Genomic DNA, 24930 nt, shown 5'->3' on the forward strand with positions numbered 1-24930 from the left:
CAATTTGTCCTATTTATAAAGCTGCATTGTGTTATAATTCACTTTAGGGTTCAGAACCTTTTTGAGCCATAGCTTAGCTGTGCACCTCCATTTCCATGTGCTAGTGTTTGATAAAATCGTTCTTTTCTTTACTTGAATTCTTAAATTCTGGCGTCATTCAGCTCCTGAATTTGTTAGGCGCCGTTTCCTGTTGCGGTACTGTGTGGGGCTGTGTAATCGAACTCTCTGTGGCTTTACCCAAGAGTACCAGCAGATGGTGCTGTTTCACCATCGGAAAACAGAATGAAGCTCTGATCGGCAATCATCTGAGGGTCTGCGCAAAATATGGATTATTCATATTTCTCTGAATTATGAAATGGAATTGTTGTGGTGTAACAGAATGTGTCATACCCTTTCCCCCTACTTCTCTCATTTTTTTATGATTAATACTCCGTTATAATTAAATGTTGCTGGATTCAGCTCAAGTTAAGTTTGTGGATGACACAACAGTGGTCATCAACAACAACGACGAGTCAGAGTACAGAGAGGGAGTGGAGTGGCTGGTGGATCGGTGTGACAAGAACAACCTAAGCCTGAAGGTAGAAAAGACCAAGGAAATCATAGTGGACTTCAGGAAGGTGCCGATGAAACTCCCCATTTGTGAATAAATAGCTCCTTCATAGAGAGTCCAAGTTTCTGTGAGTTCACATCACGAGTGACCGCCCATGGTCCCTTCATATCACCTCCCTGAACAAGACGGCACAGCGGTGTCTTCACCTCCTAAGGAGATCGAGGAGAGCAGGGTTACCCCACCCCCAGCTTAACTGCTTTTTATAGGAGCACCACTGAAAACGTCCTGATAAGTTGCATCTCAATCTGGTATGGGAGCAGGCAAGTGTCAGACGGAAAGGCCCTAGCAAGGACTGTGAGAATGGCTGAGAGGGTCACAGGTTCTCCTTACCACCCATCAGGGACATTCATCAGGAGCACCGCACATTCAGGGCCTCAGCATTAATAAGGAGCCCACCCATCTATCTAGCATCCTCTTTGACTTTCTACCATCAGACAGGAGACTATGATGAATAAAAAATAAGAACAGTCAGGGTGGGAAAAGTTTTTTCCGTCAGGCCTCTCTGCCGCATCACATTTAAAGTGTCATTGGCACCTTACAAATTTTTATTTATGCACTTTGGTTTGTTTATTTTATGTGTAATCTGTCTGTAGATTTCATCTTTACTTTCATAAGCTATTATGTGTTATGTGTGTTGTGTACCCTACAGTGCTTTGCACCCTGATTCGGAGAAATGTCTGATTTGACAGTATACGTGTATATAGTTAGATGACAATAAACTTGACGACTTGAAATACAGTTACTTCCCAAGTTACAATCACCTGATATACGGTCACATTGTACATAGTAATCAGCATTTTATGGATGCTGATTTGCCAGCTTCTGTCAGGTGTGAGTATGACATTTCTGTGTTCCCTCTCTCCCCCTACCATCCTCCTTTCAGCTCTAACAGTCAGGAACTGGGTCAAGCACACTCACTGCTCATTCACTAAATCATTCAGGTAGACTAACAGCTACCCTTTACACGTCTACGCATTCTCCCCTCACACCTGCTTCAGTGATCCTCTCCCTTGCACTGTTGTAGATGTCTGACTTAGAAACAACTGGGGTTATGAACAGTTGTCAGGAATGGAGCCCTGTTGTAAGCAGGGCACTACTTGTAATTGAATATTGGTGCTACCACAGACAATTGTATATATGGCCTTTTCATGAGATTACTCTGAAGGAGAACATGCTTGTTTTAAAGATCTTTTGTCAAAAACAGTGTAACATCTCTAACCTCTGAGGAACAGCTTCTTCCTGATTCTGATTTTAATTGGAGTCAGGTGCAGTTCAGAATCAGAATCAGGTGTAATATCACTGGCACATGCCATGAAATTTGCTGTCTTTGTGGCAGCAGTGTAATTCATAATAACAGAAAAAAACTGTGAATTACATGTATGCATAGAAAGGTAGGGAGGTAGTGTTCATGGGTTCCATGTCCATTCAGAAATCAGATGGTAGAGGGGAAAAAGCTGTTCCTGAATATGTGTGTGTGTGTGTGTGTGTGTGTGTCGCTTTCAGGCTTTTGTACCTCCTTCCTGATGGTAGTAATGAGAATAAGGCACGACCCGGATGATGGGAGTCCCTAATGATAGACACCTCCTTGAAGACGTCCTGAATACTGCGGAGGCTAGTGTCCATGATGCAGCTGACTAAGTTTACAACTCTCCGCAGCTTACCCCGATCCTGTGCAGTAGTGCCCCCCCCCTCCACCTGCCAATACTATACGGTGATGCAGCCAGTTAGAATGTTTTCCACGGTACATCTGTAGAAATTTGTGAGTGTTTCTGGTGACGTACCAAATCTCCTCAAGCTGCTAATGAAATATACATGCTGTCATATCATGTTCCTCCTCTGAGAGAAGACTGCCTGACTACTGTAGATTTATGATTGTCTTAGAGCCTTAGAGTCATAGAGCACTTCAGCAAAGAAACAGGCCCTTCAGTCCATCTAGTCTGTGCTGAAATATTAATCTGCCTAGTCCCATTGACTTGCACCTAGACCCAGCCCTTCATAACTCTCCCATCCATGTAACTATACAAATTTCTCTTAAATGTTGAAGTCGAACATGCATCCACCATTCTGCTAGCAGCTAGCAGAAGTGTATGGTCATACGCTTGGGTCGAAGAAATAAAAGCGAAGACTGTTTTCTAAATGAGAAGAGAATTCAAAAATCCAAAGTGCAAAGTGACTTAGGAGTCTTTGTATATATAGGATTCTTTAAAGGATAATTTGAAGATTGAACTAGTGGTGAGGAAGGTGAATGCAACATTAGCTTTCATTTCAAAAGGACTAGAATATAAAAGCAAGGAAGTAATGCTGAGTCTGTATAAAGCACTGGTGAGGCCTCACTTGGAGTATTGTGAGCAGTTTGGCCCCTTAAGATAGGATGTGCTGACATTTGAGAAGGTTCAGAAGTGTTCTCTGAGAATGAATCTGGGAATGAAAGGGTTGTCATATGAGCAGTGATTGATGTCTCTGGGCCTGTACTCACGGGAATATAGAAGAATGAGGGGGAATCTCATTCAAACCCATAAATGTTGAATGGCCTAGATAGAGTGGATGTGAAGAGGTTGTTTCCTTTGGTGCAGTCTAGGACCAGAAGGTACGTCCTCAAGATAGAGGAATGTCCATCTAGAGCAGAGATGAGGAAAAACTTCTTTAGCCAGAGGGTGGTGAATCTGTGGAATCCATTGTCATAGGCGGCTGTGGAGGCCAAGTCTCTGGGTACATTTAAGGCAGAGGTTTATAAGTACTTGATTAGTCAGGGCAAGAAAGGTTATGGGGAGAAGGCAGAATAATGGGGTTGAGGGGGAAATGAATCAGCCATGATGATTAAATTGATTGTATTTATTTAACTCTTAAATTTGTCCCACAACGTGAGGGAGTAAAAATCTTGGCATTATGACTTTGTTGCAATGTACAGACATGTGAATTTATAAGTCTAATGGCTTGTAGAAAGATGTCCTGAAGCCTGTTGGTCCTGGCTTTAATGCTGCAGTACTGTTTGCCAGACTGAAGCAGCTGGAGTTTATGGTTGGGATGACTGGTGTCCCCGATGATCTGCCAGGCCTTCTTTGCACATCTGCTGCTGTAAGTGCCCTCATTGGAGGGAAGCTCACATCCACAGATGCGATGGTCTGTCCGTACCACTCCCTGCAGTGCCCAGCGATCATGGTTGGTGCAGTTCCCAAACCATGCTGTGATGCAGCCAGTCAGGATGCTCTCAATGATGACTCTGTAGAAGGACTTGAGGATGTGGGGGCCCATGCTGAATTTCTTCAGTTGTCTGAGCTGGAAGAGATGCTGTTGTGCTTTTTTTTGCCTCTGGCCAGTGTGTACAGTCCAGGTGAGATCATCAGTGATGTGTATACTGAGGGACTTTAAACTACTCAGCATCTCAGCTGCAGTCCTATTGCAAGCCTCTCTCCATTCCTCCTGTAATCCATGATCAACTATTTTGTTTTTTTGGACATTGAGGACGAGGTTGTTATCTTGGCACCACTGTGTCAGGTGGAGCTGACTCTATGGGCAGGATGGCCTAATTCTGCTCCTTTGTCTTATTGTCTTATGGTCTCATCTACTCAACCTTTCCCTACATCTCAGTTCCTTAAGTCCTGGCACCATCTTTGTAAATTTTCTCAGCAAGCTTTCAATCTTTTTGAAGTCTCTGGTAGGTGACCAAAGCTTCACATGGTACTCCAAATTAGGCTTCACCAATGTCTTCTGCAATTTCTGTACTCAGTGCTTTGATTTATGAAGCCAATGAGACAACAGCTCACTTTGTGACCATATCTACCTGTGATGCCACTTTTAAGGAACTATAGATGTGTATTCCCAGATCCATCAGCGCCCTACTGTGCACTATGTAAGTCCTACCCAGTTTGTCCACTCAAAATGCAACAGAACAGACCTGTCTGCATTAAATTCCATCTGAGATTTTTCATCCCATTTCTCCAGCAGGTTCAGATCCTGCTACAAGCTTTGATAGTCTTCCTCACTGTCCATTATGGCCCCTACCTTGGTGTCATCCCCAAATTTGCTGCTTCAGTTTACCACATTATCATCCAGATCTTTGATATGGATGAAAAATAACAACGTACCCAGCACCAATCTCTGTGGCACTCCACTAGTTACAGGCTTCCAGACAGAAAGGCAACCATGTACTACCACTCTCTGGCTTCTTTCGCAAAGTCGATGTTTAATCCAATTTACTTTCTCACATTGAATGCCATGCGTTTGAAACTTCTTGACCGTCCTATGCAAGACTTGTCAAGGGCTTTGCTAAATTCCACCTAGGCAACATCCACTACCATGAATTAAGCAACCTTCCTGTTAACTTCTTTGAAAAGCTCGGATTGGTTAGACGTGACTTACCATGCACAAAACCATGCTGACAATCCATAATAAGTCCCTGACTATCCAAATATTTATATATCTGGTCCCTTAGGATATACTTTCCAATAATTTACCCACTACTGAAGTCAGGCTCATCAGCCTATAATTTCCTGGCTTATTCTTAAATAAACCTTCCTTAAACAAAGAACAACATTGGCTATCCTCCAATCCTCTGGTACCTCACCTGTTGCTAAGGATGATTTAATTATCTCTGCCAGGCTCCCTGCAATTTCTGCACTTGCCTTCCATAGGGTCCAAGGAAGCACCTTGTCAAGTCTTGGGTATTTCTCCATCCTAATGTGCCTCAAGACAGCAAACAGCTCCTCTGTAATTTGTTTATGTTCCATGGCCTCACTGCTGCTTTACCTCAATTCTATAAACTCTTGACCATCTTGTAAGTAAATACAGACGCAAGAAATCCATTTAAGATTTCCCCCACTTCTTTTGGCTCATGATCTTCCAGAGGATCAATTTTGTCCATTGCTATTCTTTTGGTCTTCATATATCTGTAGAAGTCCTTGGCATTTTCCTTCAGCTTGCCTGCTACAGCAAGCTCATGCCTTCTTTTAATCCTCCGGATTTCCTTCTTAAGTGTTCTCTTGCATTTCTTATATTCCTCAAGTGCCTCATTTGCTCCTTCCTACCTGTACCTGTTATGCATCTCCTTTTATTTTCTTACTCAGAGCCTTAATATCTTTTGAAAACTAAGGGTCCCTCTACCTGTTATCCTTACTTTTTATTCTGACAGGAACATACAAACTCTGTACTCTCAAAATTTCACTTCTGAAGGCCTCCCACTCACCAAATACAAGTTTGCTAAAAAGGCAACCTACCCCAATCCACATTTGCCAGATCCTTTCTGTTACCATCAAAATTGACATTTCTCCAATTTAGAGCCACAACCCAAGGACCAGATCAATCCTTCTCCATAATTATTTTGAAATTACTGACAATATGATCACTAGATGCAATGTGTTTCCCTCCTCAAATTCTGTTACCTGCCCTAGTAATGCACTCTCTCTATTTGGGTCTTCTGAGAAACCCCTAAACACATTTAACATACTCTCTTCATCCAGTCCTTTCACAGTTTAGGAGTCCCAATCAATACAGTGAATAGAAAGTTAAAATCACCTATTTTCACAATTTTATGTTTCTTTCCACCTTCTGCGATCTCTCTACAATTTTGTTCCTCTAAATCCCACAGACTATTTGGTGGTCATCCCTTTCTTATTCCTCAGTTTCACCCATCTAGGCTCAGCAGATGAGCTCTCCATTCTGTTCTGTTTGAGCACTGCTGTAACATTTTCCCAGACTTGTAATACCATCACTTCTTTTTTAATCCCTCGCGCTCTATCACATCTAAAGCAAAGACACTTTGGAACATTGAACTGCCAGACCTGCCCCTCTTGCAATCACTTATGGCCTCAATACCATAATTCCATATACTGGCCCATGGCCTAAGCTCATGTTATTATGTTTGCCTCAATGTGGTTTAAAAATTCCCATTTCAGGTAACTCAGAAAGGAAATGCAACTGTGGATTATACGCACGTTTGCAAAAGACAGCCAATTATCCTCAATTCCATGGGACCAACAGTTTACTCATATAACCCTGCAAGAAAATAGTGATGGATCATTTTAATTGAAAACATGATAGCTTTTTCTATATAATGTTTCCAGCATTTGATAAATCTGTGACAGCTGGCTGACAATACAATAAAACTGGTTCTTTAGATAGCAAATTTGCCGTATGATATGTTGGCAGTAATTTATTTACCTTACAGGTACGGTATCTGCAAGACCATAATGTGATGTTGACTGCAGCAGACGCTATAAACAATCTAACCAGACTGTGCAGCCATACAGATTAAATGCTCTGATAAATTTGTGTTAATTTACAGTGTATGTGATTGTGCTAGTTCAGGAATCACTTAAAATAGAGCGGGTAATTTCTTCAGCGAACAAGGTTTGGAACAGCCAGGAAGCATACAACATAGGAAGCAAAATGTTATTTTTGTGCCTTTGAACTCACTTTGTTGACTCAGCTGTCAGGAGTTTTTTGGGAGAGTATATCAGTAAACACCAAAGCCATTAAATTGAATTTCAGAAAAGCAAAGTTTGTGCAGATGCAGCAAAGACTTCAGAAGGTAAACTGGAAGAAGCTGGTTGATGTTGAGTCGGATGAGGAACAATGGTGTCAATTTAAAGAGGTGATATGCGCAGTGCGGGAAATGTTCATACCCAAGGTCGGGAGAAGCAATTAAAAACAATAGATCAACTACATGGATGAATAAAGGTATAAATAAAAAATATTGAAAAAAAGACAGCAAAATATCGGATACAGAAAATATAGCAACAATGTTAACCATGGAGTATATGAAGAGAGGGAAATTCAGATTGCCAAAAGGCAGGTTGAGCAGGATATTGCTGAAAATGCTAAGTTTGACCCCAAGAGATTTTTTCCAATATTTTATTAGTAAAAGTAAAGCCAAGGAGGAAATTAAGAGTATTAGGAATAATAGTGGGATATTAAATTATGCAGAGAAGGACATAGTGGATAATTCTAACTCATATTCTGCTGAAGAATTCTCCTGTGAAGATGTTAGCAATATGCCAGTAAGTGTAAAGAAAAATAAAATTGTTTTAAGTGACATAGAGAGCTTAGAAAGTGAGGTCCTGCTTCAGCTGAAAAGGCTGAAAGTTCATAAATCTCCAGAACTGGACAACTTATATCCAAGTGTACTTAAAGAGGTCAGTGATTGTATATACAAACTCCTAACATTTATTTTTCAGAAGTCAGTGACGACTGGTGAAGAGTGACTACACTGACCCTGGTAACTATACACCAGTAAGCTTAACATGTATCATTGGTAAGATAGTGGAAACAATAATAAAGAATGAGATAGAAAAGCTTCTGATAAGAACATTCTGATAATGAGATAAGAACAGGCATGTTAGCTGAAAGCCAGCATGGGTTCAGAAAAGGGAAATCATGTTTTACCAATATGCTGGAGTTCTATGTTGAGGTAACAAAAATTTATAGAGGTAACAAAAACAATAGAGGCTGCTTTCAAAAGGCTTGATTAATAATCAAATTACAGGAGGTAGGGATTCAAGGTAAGGTGTGCGAATGGGTGTAGAATTAGCTCATAAACAGAAAACAATGAGTTACAATTTTCAGACCTGGAATTTGTTAAAAGTGGAGTTCTGTAGGAATCAGTTTTGGTGTCGTTGCTGTTTCTAGTTTATAATAATGATTTGGATACGCACATAACAAATAAACTAGTAACATTTCTGGTGACACGAAATTAGGGGGACAATCTGATAACATTCAGACATCAGAATCAGTACAGTTAGATCTAAACAAAATCCAGATATGGGCAGCTAAGTGACAGTTGAAACTTAATGTAAGTAAATGTAAAATATTGCATATAGGAAGTAGAAATATTCAATATAAATATATAGTGGGGGTCTTGAGTTAGAAAAGAGCACTGTATGAGAAAGATTTGGGCATCCTGGTAGATTCACCACTATCAACAACTAAACAATGCACAGAAGCAATTAGGAGAGCTAATAGAATGTTGGGCTGTATAATGCACTCAGTGGAGTTCAAGTCTAGCCACTTTTTTAAGCTGTATAAAGAGCTTGTGAAGCCACACTTTGAGTATTGAGTACAATTTTGGTCTCCATGTTCTGTGAGGGATGCGAAGATACTGGAGAGAGTTCAGAGAAGGGTGACTAGACTCGTTCCAGGTCTGTAAGGTAAGAACTACAAAGGAAGATAGAAAGAATTAAATCCTTTTTACCCTAAAGAGAGAGGAGACCATGATAGAAGTGTTCAAAATCATATGGGTTTAAGTAAGATGGATGCCAACTGCTACTTTAAAATTAATTCATCAACAAGGACAATGGGCCCATAGATGGAGACCAGTTAGAGAGATTTTAGACTAACATCAGGAAGCATTTCTTTACACAGTGAGTTGTGGACACATGGAACAAACTACCTAATTGTGTAATTGAGAGCAGTACCTTAGAGACTTTCTAATGTTCTAAAGTTTTATTAAATGAGGCTAGAGGATCAGAATTAACTCAAGAAAATAAAGTCGCCATTAGAACTTAATTTATTCACTTGCAGTATAACAAATTAATCTAGATTCAAATAGCCACTTTGACATATCTGTCGAAATTAGAGGTTTTCTGGAGTACTTAGTTCATTTGACCATTAAACAAGAAGGTTTCATTTACAGATAAGACAAAGAATAAATTCCTATTTTTCTCTACTTATTTCATAGCAAAAGTTCCTTCCTTAGTTTCTTGGAATGTAGATCACGTACTGATGAGGGCTTGAAACATTTTTATGTTTATTCTAGAAATTTCCACAAAATTACAGATTCTGTTCTTTCTAACAAAATAAATGTCCAGTAGTTCTTTGATCCAGTGTGGGAGGTTGGTCATGGAGCATATCAACTCCACTCTGAGGAGTGGCTTGCATCTGCTCCAACTTGTCTACCATCACAAGTTCCATTTCTTTGGCACTTCACTCAGCTCTGGAATATCTGGTCAATGAAGATGAGTACATCAAGATGCTCTTTATTGACTACAGCTCAGCATTCAACATGATCACCACCTCAAAACTAATCACTAAGCTCCAAGACCTGAGCGTCAATACATCCTTGAAAAACTGCATTTTTTGTGCATGAGTTGGGGGGGCGGGGTGGTTGATATTCTTGTTGCTGTTTGCACAGTTTGTTTTTTTTGTGCAAGGAGGGGTTGATATTTTTTTTGAATGGCTTCCATAGTTTCTTTTGTTTTATGGCTGTCTGGAGAAGATGAATCTCAGAGTTGAATGCTACATATATACTTTGATAATAAATGTACCTTGAAGCTTGAACTGGATCCTTGATTTTCTCACTTGAGAACCCCAGTTAGTTCAGATTGGTAACAACATCTCCTCCACAATCACCATCAGCACAACTGCACCAAAAGGATGTGTGCTTAGCCCCGTCCTCTACTCACTTTATATCTATGACTGTGAGGCTCCAATGCATGAATGGTGATAACTGTTCTTGAACCTGATGGTGTGGGACCAAAGCTTCCTTTACCTCCTGCCCAATAGTAGTAGTGAGCAGAGAACATGGACTGGATGGTGGTGGTCTTAGATGACAGACTTGCTTTCTTGTGGCAGCTCTCCTTGTAGATATGCTCAGTTAAGTTTGCTGACAACACCACTCCTGTTAGCTGAATCAAAGGTAGTGTCAAGGCAGCATATACAGTAGAAAGGAGTTTTTTAAATCTCATGATGTGACAACCACAACCTTTAGCTCAATGTAAGCAAAACCAAAGACTGATTATTGACTACAGGAGGAAGAAACTGGAGCTGCACGAATCAGTCTTCATTAGGAGATCAGAGGTTGAGAAAGTCAGTAACTTTAAATTCCTTGGTGTTATCATATCTGAGGACCAACATGTTGTTCTGGGACCAACATGTCCGTCATGTCACAAAGAGGGCATGGCAGTGCACGTCACAAAGAGGGCATGGCAGTGCCTCTACTTTCTTAGAAGTTAGCGCAGATTTGTCAAGTCATATAATACTTTGAGTAACTTCTGTAAATGCACAGTGGAGAGTAACCTGACTGATTTCATTATGGCCTGGTATGGAAACACCAATGCCTAAGACCAGAAATGTCTACAAAAGGTGGTGGATATAGCCCAGTCCATCACAGACAGAACTCTCCCAACCACTGAGCATATCTACAAGGAGAGCTGCCACAAGAAAGCAAGTCTGTCATCTAAGACCACCACCATCCAGTCCATGTTCTCTGCTCACTACTACTATTGGGCAGGAGGTAAAGGAAGCTTTGGTCCCACACCATCAGGTTCAAGAACAGTTATCACCATTCATGCATCAGGCTCTTGAATCAGTGTGGATAACCACACATTACTCAACTCTGAACTGATTCTTCAAATTATGGACGTATTTTCAAGGAATCGATAACTCATATTCTCAGTATTATATATTTATTTATTTGCACAGTTTGTCTTCTTTTGCATATTGGTTATTTGTCAGTCTTTGTGCGTTGTTTTTCCATTGATTCTACTATACGTATTTCTGTTTTCCTCTGAATGCCTGCAAGAAAATAAATCTCACCGTAGTATATGGTGACATATACTTATTTTGATAATAAATTTATTTTGAACTTCAAAATGAATTTTTCAATAAATTGATGTTTCTGCTGTCTGTTCAGCTGCATGACAGTGCCATACTGTCTGCCCGGTGAGATAGAGCACTAATGGGATCAGTAGGGACGCTTGATGGAATTTGTTCTTTTTCCAGTGTTTCAGTGAACACAGATATTGATTATATGTTAAGAGTAACCTTCTACAGTCTATTTACATTTTCTGTGTGAACTAAGTAAAGCATTTACTTTGATCACTTCACCAAAGATGCATTGAAACTTCTTTGTGCAAAATCATTTCAGCTGGCTCTGTTCTCCTTGTCAAATAGATAAATTGGAGAAAAGAGACATAGAGAAAGAACAGGGGTTGGAACTAATTATATAGCATTGAGTTGCTACGACTTTCCAAACTTGTGGGCCTGAAAATAGACAAGTCCCCTGGTCCTGATGGAATGTATCCCAGGGTACTGAAAGAAATGGCAAGAGTTATAGTAGAGGCTTTGGTGATAATTTACCAAAATTCTCTGGACTCTGGGCAGGTCCTGGTGGATAGGAAGACAGTGAATGTCACACTGCTGTTTAAAAAAGGATGTTGGCAAAAGGCAGGTAACTATAGACCAGTTGGTTTAACATCTGTAGTTGGGAAAATGCTTGAAGCTATCATTAAAGAAGAAATAGCAAGACATCTGGAAAGAAATGGATCCACCAGGTAGATGCAATATGGATTCAGCAAAGGCAGATCCTGTTTGACAAACTTACTGCAGTTCTTTGAGGATATAATGAGCACAGTGAATAGAGGGGAAAAGATGGGCGTTATGTACTTGGATTTCCAGAAGGCATTCAATACGGTGATACATCAGAGACTTATCCATAAGTTAAGGATACATAGAGTTGGGGGTGATTTATTAGCATGGATGAAGGATTGGTTTACTAATAGAAAGCAGAGAGTTGGGATATATGGGTGTTACTCTGGTTGGCAATCAGTGATGTGCGGTGTGCCGCAGAGGTCGGTGCTGGGCCCGCAACTGTTCATGATATACATTAATGGTCTGGAAGATGGGACCGAGAGTAGTGTATCTAAGTTTGCTGATGATACCAAATTGAGTGGAAAAGGAAAATTGTGCAGAACAAATAGAGAAACTGCACAGAGATATGGATAGGTTAAGTGAGTGGGCAAGGGTCTGGCAGATGGAGTACAATTTTGGTAAATGTGAGGTCATCCACTTTGGAAGGAAAAATGGAAGACAGATTATTATTTAACTGGTAAAAAATTTCAGCATGCTGCTGTGCAGAGGGACCTGGGAGTGCTTGATGGGCTGGATGGCCTACTCCTGCTCCTATTTCTTATGTTCTTATGACTTGTGCATTGCAGGTAGGAAAAATTATGAAGATGATACAAGAAAGCTACAAGGGGAAATAACCAGGTTAACTGAGAGGGTAAAGATCTGATAAGTAGAGAGTAATGTGGGAAAATACACAGTGGCATGCAGAAGTTTGGACACCCCAGTCAAGATTTCTGTTACTGTGAATAACTAAGCAAGTAAAAGATGACCTGATTTCCAAAAGGCATAAAGTTAAAGATGACACATTTCTTTAATATTTTAAGCAAGATTACTTTTATATTTCCACCTTTTACAGTTTCAAAATAACAAAAAAGGAAAAGGGCCTGAAGCAGAAGTTTGAGCACCCTGCATGGTCAGTACTTAGTACCGTAACACCCCCTTTGGCAAGTATCACAGCTTGTAAACACTTTCTGTAGCCAGCTAAGAGTTTTTCAATTCTTGTTTAGGGGTTTTTCACCCATTCTTCTTTGTAAAAGGCTTCTAGTTCTGTGAGATTTTTGGGCCGTCTTGCAAGCACTGCTATTTTGAGGTCCATCTGCATATTTTCTTTGATGTTTAGGTCAGGGGACTATGAGAGCCATAGCAAAACTTTCAACTTGCACCTCATGAGGTAGTCCATTGTGGATTCTGAGGTGTGTTTAGGATCATTAACCTGTTGTAGAAGTCATCCTCTTTTCAACTTCATCTTTTTTACAGATGGTGTGATGTTTGCTTCCAGAATTTGCTGGTATTTAATTGAATTCATTCTTCCCTCTACCAGTGAAATAAATGTTCCCCGTGCCACTGGCTGCAACACAAAGCACAAAACATGATCAATCCACCCCCGTGCTTAACAGTTGGAGATGTGTACTTTTCATGAAATTCTGCACCCTTTTTTCTCCAAACAAATATGGCTCATTGCAGCCAAGAAGTTCTATTTTAACTTCATCAGTCCACAGGACTTGTTTCCAAAATGCATCAGGCTTGTTTAGATGTTCCTTTGAAAACTTCTGACACTGAATTTTGTGGTGAGGACACAGGAAAGGTTTTTTTCTGATGACTCTTCCATGAAGGTCATATTTGTGCAGGTGTCGTTGCACCGTAGAACAGTGCACCACCACTCCAGAGTCTGCTAAATCTTCCTGAAGGTCTTTTGCAATCAAACAGGGGTATTGCTTTGCCTTTCTAGTAATCCTATGAGAAGTTTTCTCAGAAAGTTTTCTTTGTCTTCCACACCTCAACTTGATCTCCACCATTCCTGTTAATTGCCATTTCTTAATTACATTACGAACTGAGAAAATGCTTCACTATCTTCTTATAGCCTTTTCCTGCTTTGTGGGCATCATTTTTTGTAATATTCAGAGTGCTAGGCAGCTGCTTAGAGGAGCCCATGGCAGCTGATTTTTGGGACAAGGTTTGAGGAGTCAGGGTATTTATAAAGCTTTGAAATTTGCATCACCTGGCCTTTCCTAACGATGACTGTGAACAAGCCATAGCCCTAACAAGCTAATTAAGGTCTGAGACCTTGGTAAAAGTTATCTGAGAGCTCAAATCTCTTGGAGTGTCCAAACTTTTGCATGGTGCTCCTTTCCTTTTTTTCGCTCTAAAATTGTACGAAAGGAAAATAATACACTAATCTTGCTTAAAATGTTGAAAAGAATGTTTCATCTTTAACTTTATGACTTTTGGAGATCAGTTCATCTTCTACTCACTTAATTAGTCACACTAACAGAAATGTTGACCAGGGCTGCCCAAACTTTTGCATGCCACTGTATGTAAAAGTGTCCAGTTTGTTTGGAAAATTTAAAAATAAGCATTTCAGATCCAATTGGTGAAAGTTTGCAGATCTCTGAGATTTAGAGGGATCTAGGTTCAAAGTGCCTGATCCACAAATGGCTCATATGCACATGTAGTCTGTAACTTGAAAAGTTAATATATTTATATTTCCGCTTGTGAAGGAATCTCGAACACTAAGGTCATAGTTCAAAAATTAGTTTCTGCACATTTGTGGCTGAGGTCAGGTGAAATATATTTTATTTCAGAATTCATGAATCTTTGGAACTGTCTTCCTTTGAGGCTGGTGCAAGAAGCCTTCAAATGTTTTATTTAAGTAAAAGGAAGATAATTCTAGATAAAGCAAGGGCGTGAAAGGTAACCACGAATAGAAATGAGAATAAGGAGTTGAAATTATGATTAGCTATAACCTTACTAAATGTCAGAGAAGATTCAAGGGGACAAGTTACTTATTTCTGCTCTTAAATCATATGCGTGTTTTTAACAATGCATTATTCTATAGCTGTGATGATATCACACATTAATTACTCCCTGTCTCTTGTTGTTTAACCACAGCATAGAAATTAAATTCTCTTTTTAAAGCAAGAGTTCATTGTTGGCATGGTAATGAATCTTGCATAGATAGTAAAACACAAATGGCTGGAGTAAAGTTTAGCAGCTTCCTTTAGATTAGAACTGGGGTTCTCAACCTGAGATTCACAGTTCCTTTGCTTAAAATGGCATTGGCATATAAAAGGCTAGGAATCCCTAGACTAGAAGAAAGGAATTGTTAATGTTTTGGGTCAAGACTTGCAGCAGTTCATTTTTGCTTTATGTTTTAGTTTCTGAAGTCTTGTGTCTTATTGGATAATACAAAGGCAAATTGCATGATTGAGCCTCTTTCAAGCAACACAGACAAAGTGCTGGAGTAACTTAGCAGGCCAGGCAAGAGCACAGTCAATGCTTCAGGCTGAGACCCTTCAGCAGGACAGAAGGATCCTTTCCCGTCCTGCTGAAGGATCTTGGCCTGAAAAGTCGACTGTACTCTTTTGCATAGCTGCTGCCTGGCCTACTGAGTCCCTCCTGCATTTTGTGTGTGTTACTTGGATTTCGAGCATCTGCAGATTTTCTCTTGTTTGTGAGCCTCTTTCAAAGATTGTTTCAGTAATTTAAAAATATTCATCCAGTTCTAGGGCTGTGAGCTTCACTGGCAGGCCCAGCATTCATTGCCCAAGTCTAAAGGATGATAACAGAAGTGAGAGCTACCGGGGAAGTCTGAGCTGACTGGTGGAAGGGTTTCAATAAGGTGAATGGTGTCCGGTTTCTGTCAAGTCCAAAGTGAAGCAACATCACTGAAAGATACCTAATGGAGATTTTATAAAGAATTTCTTTCATGGAGAGCACAAAAATCTGATGTTTACTGCTAAGCTGAGTGTTTGAAAACACAAGCATTGATGAACTCTGTGGTGAACTACATATACCTGTCGGGACACGCCCCCTGCTGACTGCTCCTGTGGCTCCTCCCACAGACCCCGGTATAAAGGCGATTGGGGCACTGCTCCTCCCTCAGTCTCCAGGATGTTGTGTGGTGGTCCCTTGCTGCTGACGGTGCTTCCTTCCAGCTAATAAAAGCCTACCTTGACTCACGTCTCCGAGAGTTATTGATGGTGCATCAAACTCAAAAACAAAAGTGAAGCACCCACTTGATTGAAGGGAATGGAAAATGAGGCCCTGTACAGAGTGTTAGTGTTGCAGCAGCCTTCTGTAGAGTCGAGCAAACATGCACCAGTTGGGGAAGATGGCCTGTTTCTATGCAATCTTTCTGATTCTATTCACATACATTTTATGTATGATTAATGATGTTTTAGTGGCTGAGCTTTGATTGGCAGCTCACTCATTTTTGAAAAAAATGCCCGGAGTGTAACTTACAATCTACAGTGAATAGGGTAAAGTAAGGCAGTGAAATAAAAATATGCTTTCATTAGCTTGGTTTAATAAAGCAAGTTAACTCTAACATTGCTTATTTTTTAAATTCATTTTTCCAGTTTGGGCATTACTGACAAGGCTAACTTTTATTGCACATCCCTAACTGCCCTTGAGAAGAGAGTGATGAGCTGCTCTAAAAAGAACACAGAGCAAGGTCTTCAGCCCATCATACCTGTGCAGACAATGACACCACTCTAAACTAATGCCACCTAACCATATGTGAACTATATCACTTTGTTTCCAGCCTGTTTGTATGCCTGTCTAAACACATTTTTTAATGTTGCTTATTGTATCTGCTTCTACCATCCAGGCACCTCCTATTCCTTGTGAAAAAAACATTGCCTCATGAATCTTCTTTAAACTTCCTCTTTCACCTTTGGCCTCTAGCACTTAGCATTTCTGTACTGGGAGGAAGAGCATGATATTTACTCTTTCTAAGCCTCTGGTAATTTTGAATACTTCATTTGGAATACTCCAGAGAAAACAATCTAATTCATGCAATGTCCTCTTCTGCATTCTCTCCAGTGTCATGATAATTTTCCTATGGTATAGTGACCAGAACTGCACACAATTCTCCAAATGTGGCCCAATCAAAGTTTTATACAGCTGTAGAATTAATAAAACATTCCCAGTTATTAAACGCAGTGCCCTAACTGATGAAGGCACAAATGGTGTATGGGCTCTTCCTACCCTATCTATTTGTGTTGATTTCTTGAACTACAGAAGTTTCTCTAATGAAGAATCTCAAATGGTTCTGTAGAGTAGGGAGTTCCAGGATTTTGACCCTGTGATAACGAAGGATGAGTGATTTATTTCCAGGTTAGGAAGGTGTGAAAACTGAAGGGGATCTCTATCTAGTGAGTTGATCTGAGGTTTAAGCATGGTAATGCAACCAGATTTAACATTACTTTCTTTTAGCCCTGATTCATTCCAATGAGGGCTGCATTTCTTGAGAGCAAATTTTCTATCTGTGCACCCTGTTTTTTTCATAGAGAAAGATAATTGTTATCTTTGGAATTATTAGAAAATGTACACATAGCTCTTTTGCAGAGACCAAATTGGTGATGGCTTCCGATTATCAGTTTCTCCTGCAGAAAGCTTAAGATGGGAGGAGATTGCATATATAAAACAGCAGGCATTATCTGCAGATCTTTCTGTTTCTAGGTTTTGCATCTGAAATGCAGGAATCTCTAGTCCTGGGTCCATCCAGTGAAGCCATGGAGACCTCCTCAGGAGGAGGTGCAGTTGAGATTGTCACCCCTGGACCCAATCTGGAGGATAGTTCAGTGACCTCGGACTATGGATATTATCCAGATGACTCAGAACCTGTGGAGAAAGGTAAAATGTGAAATAGAGTTTGGGTTTTAAAATGGACTGTTCTAATGGAATGCAGTTTGAACCTGGACCTACACCAAACGACTTGATGCTCCCATTAGGTATTATGATTAAAATATTGAACAACTTAAGGTGAGCCAGAGGGTTGCCAGAAGAGCCAACAGACTGAGATCAGCACATGAAGAGATTTGGTAAATAACTTTGTTGACCTGTTGACAAATTATTTTACCCAGAATTCCAGTTCCCAGATTGATTGTTCATTAAAAATTATTTCTGCTACTCACCATTTGGACAGAGTCTCTGCCTCACAGTCAATGCCCTCTCAGGTATGCTTAACAAACATCTTATTCTATCCTCTCATCAGAATCTTTCTCTGTGTGGTCTCAGGTTGAATTAAGCTGCAAATGTTCATCACCTCCTACATGGGCCTAAGTTCCTGACCTTATATTGCTTCAACAAAAACACGTCTTGTAATTGTTTTATTTGCTTGTTCATAGGATGTCAATATTGATATTTATTGCCCTCCTCTAACTGCTCTGCAACTGAGGAACTGGTTGAGTAACAGTTAAGAGTCACTTGACTCCAGCTCTGATTTTGCCTTGGTTTCTGTTGCTTTTATTTTCTCCAGAGGTGATGATTCCAGTACTGGATGGTTTCAACTCTCCATCCACACCATTGTATCACTCCCACTGTTTCAACGCTATTCTTAACCAAGTGCAACTCACTCTTTACCCAAATTGATCTATGTTGGCCACCCAGCACCAAATGCTCAAACATTAACATTTATTTCCCTATCTTTATTTGCCATTATAATTGTGGTGAACTACATATACCTGTCTGGACACGCCCCCTGCTGACTGCTCCTGTGGCTCCTCCCACAGACCCCTGTATAAAGGCGATCTGAGGCCTGAGCCCGGCCTCTCAGTCTCCAGGATGTAGTATGGTGGTCACTCACTGCCGGTTCCTTCTTCCAGACAATAAAAGCCGATATCTCGCCTTACGTCTCAGAGTGAGTTATTAATGGTGCATCAATAATTCTGCACATTAACCACCAAATGTATTGACCACGTTATACCTGAAGAATTCTAAATCTGGAATAACATCAGGGTTGAGTCACCATTTGGTAATGTCTTTTTGGAATTTATTGCATACATTTCTAGCCTGATACTTCCTTGATCCAAAGTGCCCTTGGTCCTGTGCAGTAACAAGACCTTTGTAATACCCACATAGATTTAGACTGGGACAAATCATGTAAGATATGAAAATAAAAGCAAACTTTGACAGCTGGCTAAAGTATAATTCCAAGCTTAGCCAATTGCTAAACCTGCATAGGACAATGAGTACTGTATTTCTAAATGTTCTGAATGGGCTAAAAATTGAGATAATTGCTAACTTAGGGGAAAATTAAATCATTTAAAGATACTTTTAATTATGTGAAGATGTTAGTGGACAAAATTAATTCAAAAGAACATTGATTACTTTTATTTATCTTTGTCCTTTGGAAGTAAATTCACAGTCCAGCCCTATATAAGGCCATATGTTACAACAAATTGGTGGTAAATGAAGAGTGACCAGCAGGTGGCGATCTTCCAGCTAAAGTGAAGTTAGTTTGGTTAACAACTGTTGGTGTTCTCATTAAGTTCCAGTCCATTTAATCACTTGCTGAGAGCCTAACCTGCCTTCTGAATTGTACCTGATGGTTTCTACTTCAATGATCCTGTCAGGGTGCTTTAGTATAGACCACAAGGCCATAAGACAAAAGAACAGAATTAGACCATTTGGCCCATCGAGTCTGCTCTGCTATTCCACCATGGCTGATTTATTATACCTCTCAACCCCATTCTCTTGCCTTCTCCCCATAACCTTTGACATTGTGATTAATCAAGAACCTGTCAGCCTCTGCTTTAAATGTACTCAAAAACTTGGCCTGTATAGCTGTCTATGGCAATGGATCCCACAATTTAACCGTGCTCTGGCTAAAGAAAGCTCTCCTCATCTCTTAATTCAAGTTTGGGTTAAAATATCCAGGTTACTAGATGTCCCTCTATTCTGAGGCTGTGCCTTCTGTTCCTGGACTCCCGCTATAGGAAACATAGTTCCTTACATCTACTCTATCTGGGCCTTTCAATATTTGATATGTTTCAATGAGATCTTCCCTCATTCTTCTAAATTCCAGTGAATATAGGCCAAAAGCTATCAAATGCTTCTTGAATGTCAACCCTTTCATCCCAAGGATCATTCTTATGAACTTCTTCTGGATTCTCTCCAATGCCAGCGCATCTTTTCTTAATTAAGGGCCAAAAACTGCCTACAACACTGTGTGTGGTCTGACCAATGCCTCATAAAGCCTCAGCATTACTTCCTTGCGTTTGTATTCTAGTCCTCCTGAAACGAAAGAAAACATTGCATTTGCCTTCCTCACCACTGACAAAACATGCAGGTTAAACTTCGGGGAATCCTGCATGAGGACCCCCAAGTTCCTCTGCGCTTCTGATTTTTGAATTTTCTTGTCATTTCAAAAATAGCTCTCACTTTTATTCCTTCTACCAATTGCATAACCATACACTTCCCTTCACTGTATTCCATCTGCCTCTTATTTGTCTATTTTCCCAATCTGTCTAAGTCCTTTTGCGGAAAGTCTGCTTCTACAATTCTACATGCCCCTCCATCTATCTCTGTATCATCGCACAAAATTGGCCACAAGGCCAATAATTCCATCAATCAGTTCATTGACATGTAACATGAAAAGAAGTGATCCAAACACCAACCCCTGTGCAACACCACTATTCACTGGCAGAGAACCGGAAAAGGCCCCTTTTTATTCCCACACTGATTCTTGCCGGTCAGCCAATCTTCTATCCATGCTAATATCTTTCCTGTAATACCATGGGCTCTTATCTTATTAAGCAGCATGTCAAAGGCCTTCTGATAATCCAAGTAAACAACATCCACTGACCCTACCCTGCCTGTTGTATCCTCAATGAATTCTAACGGATTTGTCTAACGGAAAGGAAAGAATGGCAGCACAATCATCAATCCTCAAATCCCTCTGTCTCACACAAAAACAAGCAAAAATGGAGCAGATACATTGACCCCCCCCCAAATCTCCTGACCCTGCCACACACAAAAATTTAGAAAGATTGAGCGAGAAACCAGAATTTAAAAAAAAACTGTAAGACTGAAAAAGTCCATTGATACAAGTTCGTATCCAAAAAGCAGAAAACCTGGGTAACATTCTCTGGGCAGAGTGACAGGTCACACAGGCACCTGTCTCGGGCAGCAGAGCAATCACATCAGTGATCTAAAACCAGTTTCCCCTCCCTAGTAGCAAAACGATCCCATCAGTGATCAAAAGGCAGTCTCCCCTCTCTGGTTACAGAGTGATCCCACCAGCGATCAAAAGACAGTCTCCCCTCTCCAGTGGCAGAGTGATCCCATCGACGATCAAAAGGCAGTCTCCCCTCTCCAGTAGCAGAGTGATCCCACCAGTGATCAAAAGACAGTCTCCCCTCTCCCGTAGCAGAGCGATCTCCTAGTGATCAAAAGACAGTCTCCCCTCTCCAGTATCAGGGTGATCCCATCTGTGATCAATAGGCAGTCTCCCCTCTCCAGTAGCAGGGTGATCCCGTAGACGATCAAAAGACAGTCTCCCCTCTCCAGTATCAGGGTGATCCCATCTGTGATCAAAAGACAGTCTCCCCTCTCCAGTATCAGGGTGATCCCATCTGTGATCAAAAGACAGTCTCCCCTCTCCAGTATCAGGGTGATCCCATCTGTGATCAAAAGGCAGTCTCCCCTCTCCAGTATCAGGGTGATCCCATCTGTGATCAATAGGCAGTCTCCACTCTCCAGTAGCAGAGTGATCCCGTCGACGATCAAAAGGCAGTCTCCCCTCTCCAGTAGCAGGGTGATCCCATCTGTGATCAATAGGCAGTCTCCCCTCTCCGGTAGCAGAGTGATCCCACCAGTGATCAAAAGGCAGTCTCCCCTCTCCAGTAGCAGGGTGATCTCATCCATGATCAAAAGGCAGTCTCCCCTCTCCGGAACAAAGTGATCCCGTCGACGATCAAAAGGCAGTCTCCCCTCTCCAGTAACAGGGTGATCCCCCAGTGATGAAAAGGCAGTCTCCCCGGTCCAGTAGCAGAGTGATCCCATCAGTGATCAAAAGGCAGGCAGCCAGCACTCATACTTTGTATTTCCCTTGATCTCCCTCGTTGCATTAATTGCTTTAAATTCTATCATATTATGATCACTGCCTCCTAAGGGTTCCTTTACCTTAATTATTTCTGTGTCATTACATAACAACCAGTCCAGCATTCCCTGAGTGGGCTGAACCACGAGCTGCTCTAAAAAACCACTTCATAGGTGTTCTATAACTTCTCTCTCTTGGGATCCAGCACCAACCTAATTTTCCTAGTCTACCTACATATTAAAATCCCCCATGATGTTCATAACATTGTCCTTTTTACATATCTTTTCTACCTCCCATTGCAATTTGTAGCCAATATCCTGGTCACTTTTCAGAGGCCTGTATATACCTCCCACCAAAGTATTCATACATTTGTAATTTCTTAACTCAACCCACAATATTTCTACATCATTCCTCTTCCAAAGGATTTGATTTCATTTTTTTTTACTAACAGAGGCCTTCCGTTGCCTACATAACAGTCCTTTCAATGCAATGTGCACCCTTGGATATTAAGCTCCCAACTATCATATTCTTTCAGCCCTGACCTAGTGATGCCTGCAATGTCATACCTGCCAATCTCTAAATGTGTTACAAAATTTCCCAGCTTATTCAGTATATTGTGTGGATTCAAATACAATACCTACAGTCCAGTATTCCTCACACTTTTTGATTTTGACCTCATGTGACACTTCAACTCATCCCACTGACTGCAATTTAGCCCTATCATCAGCCTGTCCTTCTGCACACACCCACTACACACTGCATCTACTTGTATATCAACTGCCACATCCTCAGCTCTATCACTCTGGTTTCCACCCTCCTGTCAAATTAGTTTTAAACCCTGCCCAACACCTTTAGCAAACCTGCCTGCAAGGAAATTGTTCTCGTTCAGGTTCAGGTGTAACCTGTCCTTCTTGTACAGGTCATATCTTCCCCTGAAGAGATCCCAATGATCCAGGAATCTGGAATTCTGCCCCCTGCACTAATTTCTCAGTACTGCATTCATCTGCCAAATCACCCCGTTCATACCCTCACTGGCCCATGACACAGGCAGCAATCCAGTGACTACAACCGCGGAGGTCCTGCTTTTCAGTTTTCTGCCCAACTCCCTATACCCTCTCTTCAGGATCTCACTCCTTTTCCTATCTATATCATTGGTTCCAATATGTACCATGAATTCCAGCTGTTCACCCTTCCCCTTTAGAATGCTGTGGAGCCAAATTGGGACATCCCTGATTCTGACACCTGGTAGGCAACATACCATCTGGATGTCTCTTTCATGTCCACAGAATCTCCTCTCTGCTTCTATAACTATGGAATCCTCTGTCACTACTGCACTCCTCTTCTTCCCTTTCCTTTCTGAGACAGCGCCAGTAAACCAGTCGCTGCAGCCAATCTTCTACACTCTCCACACCTCCACCCATCTTTACATCAGCTGCAAACCTAGTAACCCAACCACTGACATTTTCATCCAGGTCAGAAGTCCCAGCACATATCTCTGGAACATCAGTAATTAGCAACCTCCAGCTCGAATAAACCCCTTCAACCCCCACCCCCTGTCTTTTATGCGCAAGATTCCTCTCAATGATTCAAACGGCTAGAAGGTTCTGAAAGGCTCTGAGCTCATTTTAAACCCCACTGCCTCAGTAAATCAAGCAAGTGCACTTGGTGATTGCAACTCACTGCATTTGTTGAGCATACTTAGTTCATATTTCATCTTTTCTCTCATTATAGCTTTTTTAGTTGCCTTCTGCTGGTTCTTAAAAGTTTCCCAATGTTCTAGCATTTCACTAGTCTTTGCCATATTGTATGCCCTCTCTTTTGCTTTTATGATGTACAGTATTTCAAAGTTCTAAGTAAATTCATTAACGAAGTACATAAAGTCTATGTCACCACATACAACTCCCAGATTCATTTTCTTGCGGGCATTCACGGTAAATACAAGAAACCACATAGAGTCAATGAAAAATGTAACCCTCTGGTTCAGTTGGCTGCATAAGTCTGGGGAGGACAATCTCTCACCCTGCCAAACGTGTGAGATTGAGGTGTACTTTGACAGTACTTAAAAATTGAATTAACAATTCATCAGGAGTACAAATATCTACCCCACTCAACACGCACACATTCATTACCAGTAAACCCATGAATTCACACCACCACTCAACCCCAACAGCATCCATACCCATGTACTGTAATCACTTTAACGGACAATAGTTTAGCACAGATTTAAACACACAACCCACTGGTTCAATGATCAGGGCAATCACACAGCATCCAACAAAATCAGTCCCGAACGATAACCCCACAATTAACACCCTCAGGTTCTGTTGGGTGCGGAAGTCCAGGGAAGATAATCTCTTGCCCTGCCAAACTTTTGAGACTGAGTTGTAAACTCACCCGAGACCCCTGTTTGGGTGAATGCTGCAGGATTTGTTACACGGTTACAAATCAGTACTGCAAAATAACAGACAGTATACCATATACATTTAAACGATTTAGCTTTATACTTCTTAATGTGACTACAGGATTAGTAAAGAAAAAGCAAAAGGACACATTTTACTGAAACAGTCCAATGGGCACAAGTTGGAGCTCACGGTTTCCCCTTCGACAGTCCTCCATCGAGCTCCCCAGGCTTTGCTCTCTGCAAGTCTTGCTCTCTTCACTGCAAGTCCACTCCTATGATCTCTCCTCTCCTGTGTCTTCTATCTCCATCTTCCGCTGAACAAAAGACCCAGATCACCCTGGTGTCAGGCACACAGCACGAACACAGACTCTCTTCATTGGACGGCTCACATTCCAAAGCACCCATTATCTCTAACCGTAACCCAAACACAGCTTCTACAGCAAGACCATTACAACAGCAGTGAAACACTCTCCCCCCACCACCACCAAAATTAGTCATGTCCTCATGACATTGAGATGATTTGCCAACCATTCGTGTAAAGCACAAAGTCCAACCCAGGTGTAGAAGACAATGACATAGCTCTCCAAAGCGGTAGGGGCCACACTCTGTTGCCCCGGTGCTACATAGGCCAGGCTATCCAGTGGCCTCCTGATTCATGAGACCCCTGCAATCTCTCATCTACTTCGTCAGGTTCTGACACTCATTGGGATACTTCTGGTCTACATGGCGAGACTATCACTCTATCACCCTCCTGCA

General features: G+C 41.1%; 1 protein-coding gene across 1 annotated transcript in view; it reads left to right on the plus strand.

Moving 5' to 3' along the window:
- Positions 1–24930, plus strand: part of LOC132404989 (protein SNORC-like) — a 60712-nt gene that overhangs the window by 17272 nt on the left and 18510 nt on the right. The window contains exon 2 of the mRNA XM_059989652.1: positions 17411–17584. Within this exon, the coding sequence (XP_059845635.1) occupies positions 17411–17584 (174 nt within the window). The remainder of the gene's footprint in view (positions 1–17410; positions 17585–24930) is intronic.

The sequence above is a fragment of the Hypanus sabinus genome, chromosome 2 (genome assembly GCF_030144855.1).
Source record: "Hypanus sabinus isolate sHypSab1 chromosome 2, sHypSab1.hap1, whole genome shotgun sequence".
NCBI classification, from domain to species: domain Eukaryota; kingdom Metazoa; phylum Chordata; class Chondrichthyes; order Myliobatiformes; family Dasyatidae; genus Hypanus; species Hypanus sabinus.